General features: G+C 42.9%; 1 protein-coding gene across 3 annotated transcripts in view; it reads right to left on the reverse strand.

The window, feature by feature from the left end:
* The window catches only part of SLC9A7 (solute carrier family 9 member A7), a 147732-nt gene that overhangs the window by 51154 nt on the left and 78329 nt on the right, over positions 1 to 18249 (reverse strand). For all 3 annotated transcript variants that reach the window (XM_041741643.1, XM_041741644.1, XM_041741642.1), the window contains exons 5-8: positions 16289 to 16401; positions 3546 to 3651; positions 3070 to 3211; positions 399 to 504 (exon numbers count right to left, since the gene is read on the reverse strand). In XM_041741643.1, coding sequence (XP_041597577.1) covers positions 399 to 504; positions 3070 to 3211; positions 3546 to 3651; positions 16289 to 16401 — 467 coding nt within the window. The remainder of the gene's footprint in view (positions 1 to 398; positions 505 to 3069; positions 3212 to 3545; positions 3652 to 16288; positions 16402 to 18249) is intronic.

Genomic DNA, 18249 nt, shown 5'->3' on the forward strand with positions numbered 1-18249 from the left:
TATACTTATCTGAGTAAATACAAAGTTATTCTTACAAGGACACAGATTTCGTTTGTTATTGTTACTGCCTGTAAAATAAGTAGCAATCTAGGGGGATGATACAAATAAGTTAATGTATTGAGTAACCTCTGCAGCTAAACATCTATTTACAGTTAGAATGAGTATTCAGAGACAGCTGGCCTTGAAACAATAAATTTCATTCTTTAAAAAATGTGTGGCTTTGGGAAACAAAATTATTCTTAAAGCAGAACATCCCCCTTGCTCAGCAATCCTTCATATGGACGCTCTGTGAGCAGTTCATCAACTCGGTGCAGCGGCTCCATGAGCTCCCCTCCAGCTCCTAAAGCCCTGGATGGATACAATGAAGGGAAGGGTGGCCCAGGCGAGTAAAAACCCACCTGTAAACCCGCAGGCTTCGGCCAACAGGAACGTGCTCCATGACATCAGGAAGAAAAGTGCAGTCTCCAGCAGGGGGAAGCAGTGCAGCTTGGTAAACTTGGTCACGTGGGCCCCCCGTCAAGGAACTTGGCTCCAGGAACCAGTTATCAGGCCCACCAAGAACCACACTTGATTAGCCCAGCACCCCCCTCCTTAGGGCTATCCTTTCCTTTCAACTCTTCTTTCCGGGGCCCCAAAGCTGCTGGCTAGTTTTTGAAGTAATGAAAACTAAGTTTTCTAGTAGAAAAGAGGTTAGCAAGGGCTGGGAGAGGGGAGAAAGGGGGAATATTGTTTCAGGGTTACATGGTTTCTGTTTGGGATGATGTAAAAGTTCTGGAAACAGACAGTGGGGATGATTTTTTAAAAATATTTTATTTATTCATGAGAGACACGGAGAGAGAAAGAGAGGCAGAGACACAGGCAGAGAGAAAAGCTGGCTCCGTGCAGGGAGCCCGATGTGGGACTTGATCCCGGGGCTCCGGGATCACACCCTGAGCCGAAGGCAGATGCTCAGACACTGAGCCACCCAGGAATCCCACAGTGGGGATGACTGCACAGACAATGTGGAGGTACTTCATGCCACTGAACTGCATGTTTAAAAATGCTTGAAATGGCCAATTATGTTATATGTATTCTGCCACAGTTAAAAAAATAATGTAGCATTACCAAAAACCATTTAAGAATGTACTTTATTTTTTTAAAGATTTATTTATTTATTTATGATAGGCATAGAGAGAAAGAGAGGCAGAGATTCAGGAGGAGGGAGAAGCAGGCTCCATGCCGGGAGCCCAACGCGGGACTCAATCCCAGGACTCCAAGATCACGCCCTGGGCCAAAGGCAGGCGCCAGACTGCTGAGTCACCCAGGGATCCCCAAGCATGTACTTTAAATGGGGGAGTTATACACTATGTTCATTTTACCTCAATAAAACTTTCTTCAGAAACTGAGTTTTTAGTATGCCTGGTGGCTCAGCAGTTGAGCGTCTGGCTTTGCCTCAGGGCATAATCCCGGGGTCCCTAGATCAAATCCCACATCGGGCTCCCCACAGGTAGCCTGCTTCTCCCTATGTCTGTGTCTCTGCCTCTGTCTCTGTCTCTCATGAATAAATAAATAAAAATCTTTTTAAAAAAAGAAACAAAAAGAAACTGAGCTTTCTAAAGCAACTGGAAATAGGGGATCCCTAGGTGGCTGGGGATCCCTGGGTCGCTCAGTGGTTTGGTGCTTGCCTTAGGCCCAGGGCATGATCCTGGGGTCCCAGGATTGGGTCCCGCATCAGGCTCCCAGCATGGAGCCTGCTTCTCCCTCTACCTGTGTCTCTGTCTCTCTGTGTCTCTCAGGAATAAATAAATAAAATCTTAAAAAAAAACTGGAAATAGGTTTTCCGTGCTCCTTGTAATGCCCAGGGCTCTGAGGGGCACCACCTTGGCCTGAGGGGGGACTGGCTGGTTAGTCTCAGCAGTGCTGGGCTCATCCTCAGTCAGGCCTGGGGACAGACAGTAGGTCAGTGAGACCCTGACCTCTGTGGGCTGCTGTGAACTTGAGTCTCTACAACAGGTGCCTCGTGAATGCATAAGAAGTGAAGAAAAAAAACGTACAACTCTAGGGGCAGCTATGAGGTGCTCATGTCACTTCTGGGGACCAGAGATTCCCCTTGTAACACTGCCCCTCCCCAGCGGGCCAGCATGGAACCACTTCATGTGTGCTTCCATGGGGCAGCACAAGTCCCCAGGGCATCAAAAGGACCTGTGTGGGGAGAGCAGCAAAATCTGTGCTGCCCAATATGGTAGCTACTTGCCATGTGTGGATTCTGAACACTTGAAATGTGGCCAGTCTGAACAGAGATATGCTGGAAGAGCAAAAAACGTGCCACATTTCAAAAATTTCATATAAAAATGGCATGTATGGGATCACATTGATTGTATACGGGTTGCAGGTTGAGATGATGTGGCTGGCACCCATGGCTTCCATCACATTGCACTGGACCAGGGGATCTAAATGCCATTGCAAGAACACATGGCAAAGGACTCAGCGCACTTGTTGAGGGACTGCCTGCTCATTCCACACTTTGCTTTTATGTTGGTTGGTTGGTTTTTTAACCAAATATCATATGATCCTTCACTTACAGAAGGCCACCTTGCAGTAATTCCCACTGATGGATGGCCCCAGGTAGTTAATGGCCACATTAGCCCCTGTGATCCGCAACAGCAGGGGGCGAGTAGCACGTTGGAGGCTAAAGTACTTCCCAGCCTGCTCCCTCCTGACCATCTCTGTGGTGGTCCCTGATCCCCAGCCTCCTCTCAGCACTTTTCACCCCTCTACAACCAATGTTCTCCCCGAACTCCCATCTCCCACTGATTCACAGGAGGAAGAGAGCGCAAAGGTCAGGTACAGAGCTAAGGCTAGAATCACATTCCCAACCTTTTTCTCAGCCTCTTAGCTACATAGTGTTCTGTCATGTTTCACCAAAGGGACACGTTTCAGGAGCTCCCAGACCCCAGTGGAACCATCGATTTAAGATTTGTTTCTGGAAAAAAAAAATCACTTCTGAGAGGGAGAACGGAGACCTTGTTTTTACAAGTGTACTAGCACACAATCATACCCAGGTGGGGGCAGAAACCACAGAAAGGATATCAGAGCAGTCACAACGCCTGTCACGGCTCCCATGGTAAAAGAGCCACTAAATATACCTAGAAAAATGCCCACTGATTTAAAAAAGGCAGCAGCATCAAAGGCATGAGTGTTCAGCCCTGCTGGCTGGTAGGCAACTATAGACCTGTGATTTAAAAAGAAGAGAGTGTTAAAACAGACTGTACTGCCTTTACACCATGGTACCTACAAAGACTGACAAACATCAGTATCTACAATCTGCCAAGCACCTCCAGTGCTGTATTCCTTTAATCCGCAGCCCTCTTGTTATGCTGGCATTAGCATTCAGATCACTGCCAAGTGCACAAAGCAACATCACTTTAGCAACAGAGCTGATAAACCTCATTTAGAAAAACACCCAGTTCAATCTTTAACACTTTTAAGATAAGCCTCTGAATTTAGCCCAGAAAGTTCTGGAAGCCAGAGGCTCTCTTCCCCAGGGCAGAAATACTGTTACTTACGAGGACAGGACAATGGCAACAGCATCATTTAGGACACTTTCTCCAAACAGAAGTGCATAAAGGTCCACATCTGCATGCAGTTCGTTAAATATTGCCAGTACGGTCACTAAAAATGGGCAAAAAGCATAGAAATTAGTTTCAGTTTAAGCCACTGGTGACAAATGTATAGAGGCAATTCCTACCTTTGACGGGACAGGATGGTTTAGGAGACAGAAAGGAAATGAAACAAAAATGACAGTCTTCCTGATCTGAATGAGGTCTGATATGAGGCTCGATTCTAATGACACCATGCGGCAACCCTGCACCTTCCACTGCAATCCTATTATACTTTGAAAATACCTCTGTTATAAGAATTTTAAAAAATCCTCACAGTGAATGTGTTTTGGCTCCACTTGTGGGTTGAAATTTTTTTGAAGATAGAAACCCTATTCCCGCTACCACTGTGTTCCCAGAACCCAGCTAGGGTCAGGGCACAAAGAAGGTTTTAATAAAGGTTTGTAAAATACTGAAGGTCTTCTTTTATGACAGACCAGATATAATTCCACTTCTCATAGTCTTCACGTTCCTTAGACACTGAAAAATCAGCTCTTATACATATGAGCAGTTCTTAAACTATTGGTCTCAGGACTCCTTTATACTCTTAAAAATTACTTTTCTGGTTCCCACCAATAGCTGCTTTTAGTTTTGTGAGCAATAGCTATTGATATTTACTGTGTTAAATAAAGCAAAAAATTTAAATATTTATGCATTTAAAATTAAGAATAAACTCCATCATGTTAATGTACATTATTTTTAAAAATATTTATTTGAGAGAGAGTAAGAGTGCACAAGTTGGGGAGAGGGGCAGAGGAAAAGGAAGAAGCAGACTCCCTACTGAGCAGGGAGCTCAATCCCAGGACCCTCAGATCATAACTTGAGCCAAGGGCAGATCTGTAACTAGCTGAGCCACCCAGGCGCCCTTTAACATACATATTTTTAATGAAAAATAATTCTATTTTCCAAAATAAAAAAAATTAGTGGGAAGGGAGCCACTGTTTTTTTTCTTTTAATTTCTTTTTATTGGAGTTCAATTTGCCAACATACAGCATAACAGCCAGTGCTCATCCCCTCAGTGCCCATCACCCAGTCACCCCAACCCCCGCCCACCTCCCTTTCCACCACCCCTAGTTCATTTCCCAGAGTTAGGAGTCTCTCATGTTCTGTCTCTGATATTTCCCACTCATTTTCTCTCCTTTCCCCTTTGTTCCCTTTCACTATTTTTTATATTCCCCAAATGAATAAGACCATATAATGTTTGTCTTTTTCTGATTGACTTATTTCACTCAGCATAATACCCTCCAGGTCCCTCCACATTGAAGCAAATGGTGGGTATTTGTCGTTTCTAATGGCTGAGTAATACTCCATTGTATACATAAACCACATCTTCTTTATCCATTCATCTTTCGATGGACACCGAGGCGACTTCCACAGTTTGGCTATTGTGGATATTGCTGCTAGAAACATCGGGGTGCAGGTGTCCCGGCGTTTCACTGCATCTGTATCTTTGGGGTAAATCCCCAGCAGTGCAATTGCTGGGTCGTAGGGCAGGTCTATTTTTAACTCTTTGAGGAACCTCCACACAGTTTTCCAGAGTGGCTGCACCAGTTCACATTCCCACCAACAGTGCAGGAGGGTTCCCCTTTCTCCACATCCTCTCCAACATCTGTGGTTTCCTGCCTTGTTAATTTTCCTCATTCTCACTGGTGTGAGGTGGTATCTCATTGTGGTTTTGATTTGTATTTCCCTGATGGCAAGTGATGTGGAGCATTTTCCCATGTGCTTGTGGGCCATGTCGATGTCTTCCTCTAGGAGATTTCTGTTCATGTCTTTTGCCCATTTCATGATTGGATTGTTTGTTTCTTTGCTGTTGAGTTGAATACGTTCTTTATAGATCTTGGATACTAGCCCTTTATCTGATAGGTCATTTGCAAATATCTTCCCCCATTCTGTAGGTTTTCTTTTAGTTTTGTTGGCTGTTTCTTTTGCTGTGCAGAAACTTCTTATCTTGATGAAGTCCCAATAATTCATTTTTGCTTTTGTTTCTCTTGCCTTCATGGATTATCTTGCAAGAAGTTGCTGTGGCCAAGTTCAAAAAGGGGGTTGCCTGTGTTCTCCTCTAGGATTTTGATGGATTCTTCTCTCACATTTAGATCTTTCAGCCATTTTGAGTTTATCTTTGTGTATGGTATAAGAGAATGGTCTAGTTTCATTCTTCTTCATGTGGCTGTCCAATTTTCCCAGCACCATTTATCGAAGAGACTGTCTTTTTTCCAGGGGATAGTCTTTCCTCCTTTGTCGAATATTAGTTGACCATAAAGTTGAGGGTCCACTTCTGGATTCTCTCTTCTGTTCCATTGATCTATGTGTCTGTTTTTGTGCCAGTACCACACTGTCTTGATGACCACAGCTTTGTAGTACAACCTGAAATCCGGCATTGTGATGCCCCCAGCTATGGTTTTCTTTTTTAATATTCCCCTGGCTATTCGGGGTCTTTTCTTATTCCACACAAATCTTAAAATAATTTGTTCTAACTCTCTGAAGAAACTCCATGGTATTTTGATAGGGATTGCATTAAACGTGTAAATTGCCCTGGGTAGCATAGACATTTTCACAATATTAATTCTTCCAATCCATGAGCATGGAATATTTTTCCATCTTTTTGTGTCTTCCTCCATTTCTTTCAGAAGTTTTCTGTAGTTTTTAGGGTATAGATCCTTTACCTCTTTGGTTAGGTTTATTCCTAGGTATCTTATGCTTTTGGGTGCAAATGTAAATGGGATTGATTCCTTCATATCTCTTTCTTCAGTCTCATTGTTAGTGTATAGAAATGCCACTGACTTCTGGGCATTGATTTTATATCCTGCCACACTGCCGAATTGCTGTATGAGTTCTAGCAATCTTGGAGTGGAGTCTTTTGGATTTTCTATGTACAGGATCATGTCATCTGTGAAGAGGGAGAGTCTGACTTCTTCTTTGCCAATTTGAATGCCTTTTATTTCTTTTTGTTGCCTGATTGCTGAAGCTAGGATTTCTAGTACTATGTTGAAAAGCAGTGGTGAGAGTAGACATCCCTGTCTTGTTCCTGATCTTAGGGGAAAGGCTGAAGGGAGCCATTGTTTCACAGTTTTTCAAACTCTTTAATATCTAGATTAATGGAAGACAGATGGTTCTCTTATCTGCTTCTGTATTCGACCAACAGATAGTATTACATGTTATGCAGCCTCTGGAAAACTCCACTCTACTGCACACTCATGAAAAAAATTTAAGTAAAAAACACAAATTGATGTGTAATGGAGGCACCTAGGTGACTCAGTTGGTTGAGTGTCCCACTCTTGGTTTTGGCTCTGGTCTTGATCTCATGGGTCCTGAGACTAAGCCCCACATCTGGCTCTGTGCTCAGTGGGAGTCTGCTCTGATATTATCTCCCTCTGCCCCTTCCCCCACTCAGATACATGTTCTCTCTCAAAAATAAATCTTTAAAAACAGACAAATAATGTATTACTATTATTATTAAATCAGTTCAGACCTTAATGTCCCTGAAAGCATTTTGGTGTTTCTCAACTTCAGTACTAGTTTAGGCCAGATAATTGTGGGTGGCTGTCATGCAAGGTAGGATGTTCAGCAGCATTCTTGGCCTCTACCCACTAGATATGAGTAGCATTGCACACTCCTCACCAATTGTACTACCAAAAATGTCTCCAGGCATTGCCAAATGTCTCTTGAGGGGCAAAGTCACCCACCTGCCTCGTGGAGAACCACTGTTGTAGATATATACATGTGTGCAGGCTCCTCTCTACGCTCACACCCAACTACCCTCTGCTTTGTTTGTTTCTACCATAAGGACTTTAAAAACTTGCCTCTCCAACTCCTCCTGCAGTGAGTGTCACCTCTTCCTGCCTGGAGGAGAGTGGAGAGGCTGGATGTAGCATAGTCATCTATGTCTCCATGACAGCTAAAGTGTATCTGAAACACAAGGGCAGGGAAATAGAAGCACGGAGTGCCCAGACACCTGATTGTAGCAGGAGCCGTGGCACCAGCTGAGGGCCATTAGCTAAGATAGACAACTGTCTGTTTAAGTTCCTACTGGCCAGGCAATTCTGCTATTGCAACCAAAAGCATTACTAACAGACACAATTAGAAAACAGAACCAAACAAATATTTACCTTTGTGAGTTACTACAAGCTAACCACTCTTGTAGCCATCACCCAGTTTTGGAAATGGAATTTTGCCAGCCCCCTTGGAAGCTCACTTATATGTTCCATTCTAATTCCAAGCCCCTTCCTTCACCCAAATGTAACCACCAATCTGATTTTATAGTAATCTTCTTTTTCTTGCATTTACTTATAGTTTGATCACCTGATGTATACTCCCTGCTTGATTTTATCCATTTTTACATTTACTTTTTGAAATATTTTTTTATATCTTATTTACTGCCTGGGTTCCTCGACTTGTTCCTTTCTATGAACACTTTCCATAATGCCTAGTGTTTACTCCTCTCATTTCTGAATTTTCCAATCATGATGTATACAGTTCTTTCATAACTTCTATCATTTTCTGAATTTCCTTTTTTTTTAACATTTTATTTATTTATTTATTGAGAGAGGGGGAAAGCACTGGGGGGGAGGGGAGAAGACCAGAGGGAGAGGGACAAGCAGACTCCTGCACTGAATGTGGAGCCTTATGCAGGGTTTGATGCCACCACCCTGAGATCATGACCCCAAGATCACCACCCATGCAAAAACCAAGAAAAAAAAAAAAAAGAAACCAAGAGTCCAGTACTCAACTGACTAAGCCACCCAGGTACCCCTTTAATTTCCTTTAGCTTTCATTGGAATATTAGTAATATTCTGCTTTGGTGCCCTATTTTGCTGATATTACTTAATTAACTGCAACTTTCGTATGCTATTCAGAGGGGCTATCCTCACGGTTTCTTAAACTTTGCATGAAGTCCGATCTCAACCTATTGCTGCTGCTCATTTTAAGTGAGGTGGGTAGGGGGAAGACCTAGATCAGCTTTCCTCGTTTCATGACTCTAAGGCTCCCTCTGCTGGTTTTACATTGAAGTACTGAAAATGTGGCGCCACCTCCTTCATGCTCAAGAAATCTACATCCTCTGGTCTCTTCCTCCCCTGGTATCTGAGTTTGCTTTCTCCTTTAATGCCCTGTCACGCAGGGCCTGTGGTCCTTAGCAGTTCCTTCTTATGAAGTGGCTTTGTCCTTCCAGAGATATTTTCACGGGATATTTTTTGAGAGCCATGAGGGCTCAGGTCATTTCTGCGGCCTCAAATCTCCTCTGGTGTCCTTGCTGTCACTCATAGATTGGAGCCTGTAAAGTGCCTCCCAGCCTTAACTGTTGTTATCCGGATGTGCCTACAAAGTTCTTTACTTCGAGGGGAGATTCCTCCCCCTTTGAGTTTAGGAAAGTTTGCTGGCAGTCAAAATGATCAGCAGCCACCTCTCTTCCGCGCTGCTTCCTCCTGCACTGCTGCAGTCCCTACCCCTAAGTCTCACTGCTGCTGGTGGCTTGACCCCAGCAGATAATATTTGGGGATTTGTGGGTACTCTGCCAACTAGCTCTCTCTCTGTGTTTTCTCTCTTGCTGTACTGCTTTCTCCATTTCAATTCAGGATTAAGGAAGATTCCAAAGCTACACTGTTCCCATCATGCTCTCCCTTTTCAAAAAGTTTAATTCACTTATTGAGAGTGAGCAAAGAACAGTTTGGATAGGAAAGTGTTGACTCTATCATGAGGCTGCTCCCAGTAATTATACATGTACATGCTCAAATCACTCTAAGCATTGGGACACTAACCAGACATCAACAGGGGGCACTGCCCATAGCCATAGTTGCTGGAGGACATGTCATCTTCATAACAGGACACAAGGGCAATATTTTTCATCTACCTTTAAATACACTTTATCAGGTAACACAACAGGAAAACCTTTAGGGATTTGGCTAAAAAGAATTCTTATTTTCTGGATTGCTTATTACATGAACAATATTTGTGGCTCCTTCCAGAAAACCTGTGGTGGTTAATTTTATGTGTCAACTTGACTAGGGTTATGGGGGCCTCAGATATTTGATCAAACATTGTTCTGGGTTTGTCTATGAGGTTTTGTATGGGATTAACATTTGAATCCGAAGACTCAGTAAAGCAGGTGTCCCTCTCCAATGTCAGTGGGACTCATCCAGTCAGCTGAAGGCAGAGTAAGGAAGACTTCACTCTTATTGCCTGCCTTTCAAATGGCACAATAGTCTCCTCCTGCCTGTGGACCCAAACTCGAACTACACCATTGGCTTTCCTGGTTTTCAGGCCTTTGGACAGCAGATCTTAGGACTTCTTAACCTCCATATTACATGAGCCAATTCTTTATCATCACTCAATTTCTTTTCTTACTCTCTCTCTGTCTACACACATGCACATACACACATACACACACACACACACCTATATCTGTTTCTCTGAAGAACTCTAATACAAAACCTTAATTCTAATAGTTTATCATTATGTGACTAAAGAATTATCTTCCTTTGGGGCACCTGGGTGGCTCAGTTGGTTAAGCATCTGACTTTGGCTCAGGTCATGATCTCAAGGGTCCTGGCATCAAGCTCCACTCAGCAGGGAGTTTGCTTCTCGAACCTCTACTCCTCCCCTTGCTTGTGCTTACATGCTCAGTTTCTCAAATAAATAAATAAATAAATAAAATCTTAAAAGAGAATTATCTTGTTTTAACCCAATGTTGATGAAAAAGTAATAATGCTAATAACAACAACAGTTACTAAGGACTTAAACATGAAGCAGGCACTATGCTAAACATTTTCCAATCTCATTCAGTCTTCATAAAACCTGAGGTGGATAGTACTATAGTTTCCCCTGATTCAGAGATGAGAAAACAGGCCCTGTCTGATGGGCTGCTTTCTGCTGCAACATCAAAACTCCTAAAATCTGAGTGGTTGAACCCAAGAGAAGTTTTATCCATTACTTATGACACGTCCACTGGGGTAAGCACCGGAGGCCTCTGGTCACATCAGTCACCCAGGGATTCAAGGCTGGTGGAGGCTAATCTCAATGAACAGAGCACAGGGCTGGCAGCCTAGGAGACCTGAGGCCCAGGACTTTATCAGTCAGGGTCATGGTAGGAAAGAGACAGCACCCTCAAACTCAGCAATCTGAGAAGTATTTAATGAAGACATTGTTTATAGAAATGTGGGCAGAATATGGAAAAACCGCAAGAGAGAGGACAGTACATGTCACTGAAAACAGAGACCATCCTATACCATCTCTAGGCCCAGAGGGTTCAGAGAAGGTGTGACTGCCTGAACCAGGAACTGTGTTGTGAGGGTCACCTGACAGGATCTTTGTCCTAAGGACACAGCCAAGACCCTGCATCTCCATTCTCCTTCCAGTCTCCCACTGGTATTCTCCTGTAGACAAATCCAATGGGAAACCAGAAGACAAAGGAACCTTTGAAATCTTCCATATAGATCAGCCTCCTGGTATCCAAAGAAGGGTGGAGAAGGGTGGTGAGTAAATCTGGAGGGGAAAATAGACACCATCCCACATAGCCACCAACAGCCTATGAAAACTTAGCACACAGCAAAGTCCAAAGACTTAGTGAAGTAGGGGTTTGAGCTCGATGATTTTCAGGAGCCATCCCCTCTTTTAGCATTTAATATTCAGTCTATATCTAAAATTTCCCATTTGTCCCATAAAATGATTTTTCAACTAGAATTCAGTCAAGATTTTCTCATTGTAGTTGATTTTCTTTTTAGTCTCTTTTAATCTAGAAAAGCTCCTTCCTCTACTCCTTTCTTATGATATTGACATTTCTTTGAGAAGATCAGATCATTTCCTTGTAGAATGACCTGTCTTCTAGAGTTATGATTGTTTCTTTGTGCTTTTAACTTGTCCCTTTGTTCACTGTATACCTTGTAAACTGGAAGTTATACTTTATTTTTTCAATTTTTCCCAATTCAAATCCAACTAATTAACATATAGTTTATCACCCAGTTACTCCATTCCCCCATCCCCTCTCCTCTGGCAACCCTCAGTTTGTTTCCTATGATTAAAAGTCTCTTATGGTTTGTCTCCCTCTCTGATTTCATCTTGTTGTATTTTTCCCTCCCTTCCCCTATGATCCTCTGTTTTATTTCTTAAATTCCAAATAGGAGTGAGATAATATGGTAGTTGTCTTTCTCTGATTGACTTATTTCACTCAGCATAATATCCTCTAGTTCTATCCACGCTGTGGCAAATGGCAAGATTTCATGTTTTTGACGGCTAATATTCCATTGTATGTATATACCACATCTTTATCCATCAGTTGGACATCTGGCCTCTTTCCATAATTTGGTTAAGAGTCCTTTTGACTTGCAACACTGTTTTCCTAAAATCCTACAGTTACCAGTAGTAAAATGAAACAAAACAAAACAACATATAGCTAACTCACTTACCATGACAATAAAAGCTAGCTTGCATAGTTAATACTAATAACAATGAACACTTACATGGCCCTGCTCTGAATTTGGCTGATCTGATTTTCAATTTCTCATTCTCCCTGCCCATCACTTTATAAAACAAGGCAGAAACCCCTGTGTGCCCCTCCTAAGCAAGCCTATGCCTGAGCAAGAGGAGTGGTGTGGGTGTGGACAACTAGAAGATGACAGAGCGGGTGACAGATTGGGTGAGTGGCTTCTCCAGGTGAAGAGTAAAGACTGCCCACCCCCCACAGTGGGACCCTTGAAATTAGAGTGAGCAGGGTCACAAGGGCTGTTGCTAACTGAACACGGACTAAGAAATTACAATTCACTGACTGAAGACCTCTGGTACTGGCATCTAAAGAGGAGTGAGAAAAATAAAGTAGCAGGTGTAGGAAGAAGGAAAATTCAAGAACCCGAATTTGTTCATTCGATGAATGAACTTCACCTTAACGCTTCATCTGTATATTAAAGAGCACTTAGCACTTGCAAACACTCAGTACAAAGTGGTTAAGTATTGTATACAAAATGGGCCTGACTCAAGAGCTGTGGCAGCAAGTAAGTGAAAGAGTCAGGGAAGAATGGGTAGGCAGGTGGCATATTGGAACTGAGTGTCAAAGGATAAGCAAGAGCCTGAACAGTCTGGGTGATGCAACTAGAGAATTACTCTCTCCGAGACCGATCACAAATTTTGAAGACCAATCACTCGAGGGGTGTACTGGTGACAGAATTAAAATGAGAGGGATCACTTCATAAGGGTTCATAGAAAGGAATGAGTGCTTACTTTCTCGTGTAGCTGCTAGAGATGTGCTCCAGGTTGGAAACGTACATTTTCCTTTGCTGAGCTGTGGGTCTCTCTGAAGTAACAGTCCACAAGGATGGCACATGGCACCCTTGACGCACAGCCACAGAAGGGAGATGGCTCTGGGTCACAGAGCCACCCACACCGCCCCACGTGTATGGTGTCTCCTTCAACGGGAAGACCAAAGACTGGTGTCTTGAGCCAAATTCGGTGTCATCAGGGACAAGGACTCTGATTCCTTCATATCAATCAATACCACTACATATCCTGATACTAGAATTGTTGGATGCACCAGGCACAAGAAGTCTATTTGATCTCATGGTCCCTTCTAACTCTACACTTAAGTTTTTATCTCTTTTATGGCCCATGTTTTCAAACAACAGATTTTTAGGAAACTGGTGAAAGGCTTTTAATCTGCAAAAAAAAAAAAATCTTTCTACATTTCAGAAAAATTTCCATTAAAAAGCAGTTAAAGTTAATGTCCTGGTGTTTAATAAGTTTTAACTTCAATTTTCTAGAACTTTCATTTATATAAAACCCTTACTGTGCCAATCTCCACAGGCCAAATAACAACGGTGTATCGTGGTGATGCCTTCTATTAATTTCTACCACAGCAAGGACACATTAAATTGAAGTAAACAATTAGGAAGATAATCTGAAAAAATAAGCCTTTCTATCCAATTAAATGAAGCAACACCTCAATAGGTCAGAAAACAACACTGGTAATCTTTTTTTAAGATTATTTATTCATTTATTGGGGGGGGAGGAGACTTCCTGCTGGGCAGGGAGCCCAATGTGGGGCTTGATCCCAGGACCCTGAGATCATGACTTGAGCCAAAGGCAGAAGCTGCTTAACCAACTGAGCCACCCAGGTGCCCAGTGATCCTTATGTTACACTAACCTCCCTTTGCTTATTGGTGGTACTAGTGTAAGAAGTTAGTGATAAAATTACAGATGAGGGGTGCCTGGGTGGCTCAGTCAGTTATGTGTCTGATTCTTGGTTTCAGCTCAGGTCATGATCTCAGGGTCATCAGATTGAGCCCCACATCAGGCTCCACACTTAGTGGGGAGTCTGCTTGAGATTCTCTCTCTCTTCCTCTCCCTCTCCCTCTGCCCTTCCCCCATTCTCTCTCTTAATAAATCTTTTTTTAAAAAGTTACAGATGAGTATAGTTAGTAATATATTTTCAGAGAGACTAGACACCTTTCCTTGACTTATGCAGAATCTTTTTCTCAACAGACACATACTTGGAGATAGTCACAGACATTGTAGTATGAAAATAATAAAGCTACTTGGGAGTGCTCTTTAGAAACATGCTTGAATTAAGTTATGACCTGTTATTTATTTTTTAAGAAAACATGGGGTGGTGGGTGCCTGGATGGCTCAGTTGGTTAATATCTGACTCTTGATTTTGGCTTGGGTCATGATCTTAGGGTCCTGGGATCAAGCTCTGCATCGGGCTCCATACTCAGTGGGTAATCTACTTGAGGACTATCTCTCTCCCTCTTCCCCTGTGTGTGTGCTCTCTCTCTCTCTCTCTCTCTCTCTCTCTCTCTCTCAAATAAGTAAATAAATAAATATTTAAAAAAAACAGGGTGGGGGGATGTCTCGCTGACTCAAAGACCATGTGACTCTTGATCTTGGGGTCATGAGTTTGAGCCCCATGTTGGGTGAAGAGATTACTTAAAAAAATAAATAAATAAACTTAAAAAAACTGAATAGCAAAAAACAAAGAAATCTCTGCCTGAGCCAGATGTGGCTAGAGACCAACATGATTAGCAGATGCTGTGGTCAGTGCTTTACATGTGTTAGTTCATTTAATGTTCTCAATAGTCCTGGGACACAGGTATCATTATTCCTACTTCATGAAGGAGGAAATCGACATGGAGGAGACAAAGTGTGCCCAGGCCACCTGGTCAGTGAGAGGCAGGGCTCAGACTTCCACCTACAACTCCACATCCCACACTCTTTTTCCAAAACCAGGGTACTTCAACCAGCCATGTCTTTGATACCAGTTTATTTAGTGTTTGGGCTACATTATGGGGGTAAGAGAGGTCAATGGCTTTTGGGACAGCAATAGTTTCAGAATCACACAACTGTCTAGGGCTGGGCCATCCAATAGGGTAGCTACCAGGCACATGCAGCTATTAAAATTTATATTACTTATCATAAAATAAGATTTTCAAGTCAGTTCTTCAGTTGCACTACCTCTCATTTCGAGAACTCAGTAGCCACATGTGGCTACTGGCTACCTGACTCTGGGCATGGAACAGAGCACATTTTTATCATCGCACTGATCTAGAGGACTCCTATGAGGCATGGCACAATTGTGTGGTGGAGGGAATCTTAGTATCTTTAAAAAATCATTACTATCCAGAGTGTTAGAGGGCATCATAAACATTGAGAAGACTTTTCCACCTCCACTACTGGGACAGCACCAACTCTTTCTCCATAAGTTCCTTGCCTACAATGTCCTCTCAATGGCTGACACCAGACGGAAGAAATAGCTTTAACTACCTGATGTGAACTGATTTAATTATAGGTTCCAACTGGGAGAAGGGAGGTTCTTTTGTTCGTTCTTGAGCTGCAGAGCAGGGTGGGGGGCATATAATAATTCTACCTTTTCAAAAAAAAAGATTTAATTTATTTATTCATGAGAGACACACAGAGAGAGGCAGAGACATAGGCAGAGGGAGAAATAGGCTCCGCATGGGGAGCCCGATGCAGGACTCGATCCCAGGACCCTGGGACCACGCCTTGAGCCAAAGGCAGACGCTCAACCACTGAGCCACTCAGGCGTCCCAATAATTCCACTTTTAAGAATTGGTTCCACTAACACTCGGGAAAGTACAAGGTAAGAGATTAATGAATAGGAACCAGGTCACAGTGTGCTGTCATGCAGGAACGCTGAACAAAAAGGAGTTTACAAAGGACATTACATTCGCTGCAGATACTGGCATGCATTTCCACTAAGAAAATTTTTTATAAAATGATATTGTTTCCTAAATGAAGGCAAAAAGTACAACACCGAGGAAGAGGGCAGTTAAAGTGTAAAAATTATGGCCAAAGTAGACATTCTAAAATGAAAGACAGGTGCGTCTGGGTGGCTCAGTCAGTTACGCATCTGCCTTTGGTTTGGGTCACGATCCCAGGGTCCTCGGACCAAGTCCTGTGTCAGGCTGCCTGCCCAGTCGGGAGTTTGCTTTTCCCTCTCCCTCTGCTTCTCCCTCCCACTCATGCTCTCCCTCTCTCTCAAATAAATAAAATCTTAATAATAATACAAGCAAAAGGGAAATGCACACCCTTCTTAGAAAAGCCATCTGTTAGACCACTTCCTGGTACCTCTACAGTCTCCCTACTGCAACCAAAGTTAATGGTTGCTCTGAATGTTTGGAGATTTAAATAATGGAATAGCATGATGATACCTGGGTCAGTGGCCGAGATAATTGCTCCAAAAAAGAGACAATCTGTGTAGTAAAATTTATCCGAGAGCTGTCCCACAATCTTCATGAGCTTCACCACGCCATACATAAGATTTCTGTAAGAAGGGAAGGTAAACTATGTCAGAAGGGGAAATGAAAACCCTCCTAACTGAGTAACCTGGCCAATGTGCAAGCAAAGTAGCACTAGCATACGATACCTCGAGGGTGGCTTATAAAAAACCTTAGGTGGCTGTTGTGGTTGGACACTCACCAGGAACACATGCAAATAAGACTTTGGCACCAGGTAATAGTTTGCAGTGGACATCATCTTGCTGAAACATCTCAACACTATTCCATTCCTTAAAGCTGTGCTTGCTGACAACTATTAAGTATGGTCCTCGATTAGCAACAACTTTAAGGCACCCAAAGCAGCTGGGTAATAGAGGAGAAAGAAAGGGAAAGAATGCTTCATAGTGTGTAATCAATTGCTACAAAACTAACAGGATCCTCAGGCAGTGTGTTTAAAGCTGTGGAAATGAGTGCGCTGGATGAGCTGGAGAGAGAAAAAAAAAAAAAGGATGGGTAGGCCCCAAAGGTGCAGGTGACCAATCTTCTCTGCCAAGAATTATTTCAAAAAAGGGAACAGAAGCAAAACTGTCTAAACATCCTAGTAAAACATCAGGGTACTCCAGCGACATATCTGGCTTCTCATTCTCTGCATGGGTTAGGGCAGGCCAGCGGCAGCCCTTCTGATGCTTCTTATGCTGCATAGGATGTGGCACAGTCCAAGACAGGCTACCAAGTTAAATATTTTTACTTGGCTGGAGCACGTTTCCTACAGGACAGCTTACAAAATGGGAAGAGTGAGGGGTGTTAAAAGGCCTAATACGTGTTACTAAAGGGTGTGTGTGTGTGTGTGTGTGTGTGTGTGTGTGTGTGTGTCGACAACAACTGTAGGGGTTAGGAGAATAAAAATAACCACAGAATAGACTCATTGTACCCCACAGCTAACACTCTAATAATAATATTCTTGCCGGTAGGGACCATGCCATGGCTTACATTTGTATCCCGGGCACCTAGGATGACAGATTTACTAAGCTAGGAGCTCAAGAATTATTTGCAGAATTGAATCCTTTGGAGAATATGTAGCTATAACTTAATGCTTCCTTACTGTGTGCCGGGCACTGTTCCAGACAAACAGTTCAATTTTGATTCCCAGTAACTCTGTGAGACAGAGGTGATTTGCCTTTTGTTGCCTGTTGGAGGCTTCTTTTACCATCCTTTCAGACATTTCCTAAAACTACACCTGTCTCTCCATTTCCGCCTACCACAAACAGACTCGGACGCTGGGCTTCTCCCTGACAGCCTTTTCTCATCTTGCCACCAACGCCAGTCATCTAACCTGGTACTCTTTGGTGGTCTGTCTCTCTTAAAGGATGAAGTCCAAGCTCCTACTATTTTGGTGACACAAAAGGCCCTTGCCTTTTATCCCTTCCAGCTTTTTAGCTAATTTTTAAAAAGTAACGAAGGTCCATGCTTTATTCCAATTTCCTTAGCTTTTACCTAATGTCCCTTTTCTGTTCCAGGATCCTATCTGAAATACCACACAACACCTCGACATCATGTCTCTTTAGTCTCCTCTGGGCTGTGACAATCTCTCCGACTCTGTGTGTTTTTGATGACCTTGTCACTTTTGAGGAGTGTTAGTCAGGTACTTTGTAGAAACTCCCTCCATGAGGACACGTCTGATTTTTTTTCTCACAATTACACTGAGGTAATGTTTTTTGGGGAGGGAAAGTGCCACTCTCATCACAAACATCAAGGGTGCAGAGGTATCAGTGTGATTTACCACTATGGCTGCTGATCTGGATCATCTGGCTGAGCTGGTGTTTGTCAGGTTTTCTCCGCTGTAAAGCTATGCTTTCTTCCTCCTTTTTTCCTGTTATATTCTGTGGGAGGAAGTC

The sequence above is a fragment of the Vulpes lagopus genome, chromosome X, assembly GCF_018345385.1.
Source record: "Vulpes lagopus strain Blue_001 chromosome X, ASM1834538v1, whole genome shotgun sequence".
NCBI classification, from domain to species: Eukaryota; Metazoa; Chordata; class Mammalia; order Carnivora; family Canidae; genus Vulpes; species Vulpes lagopus.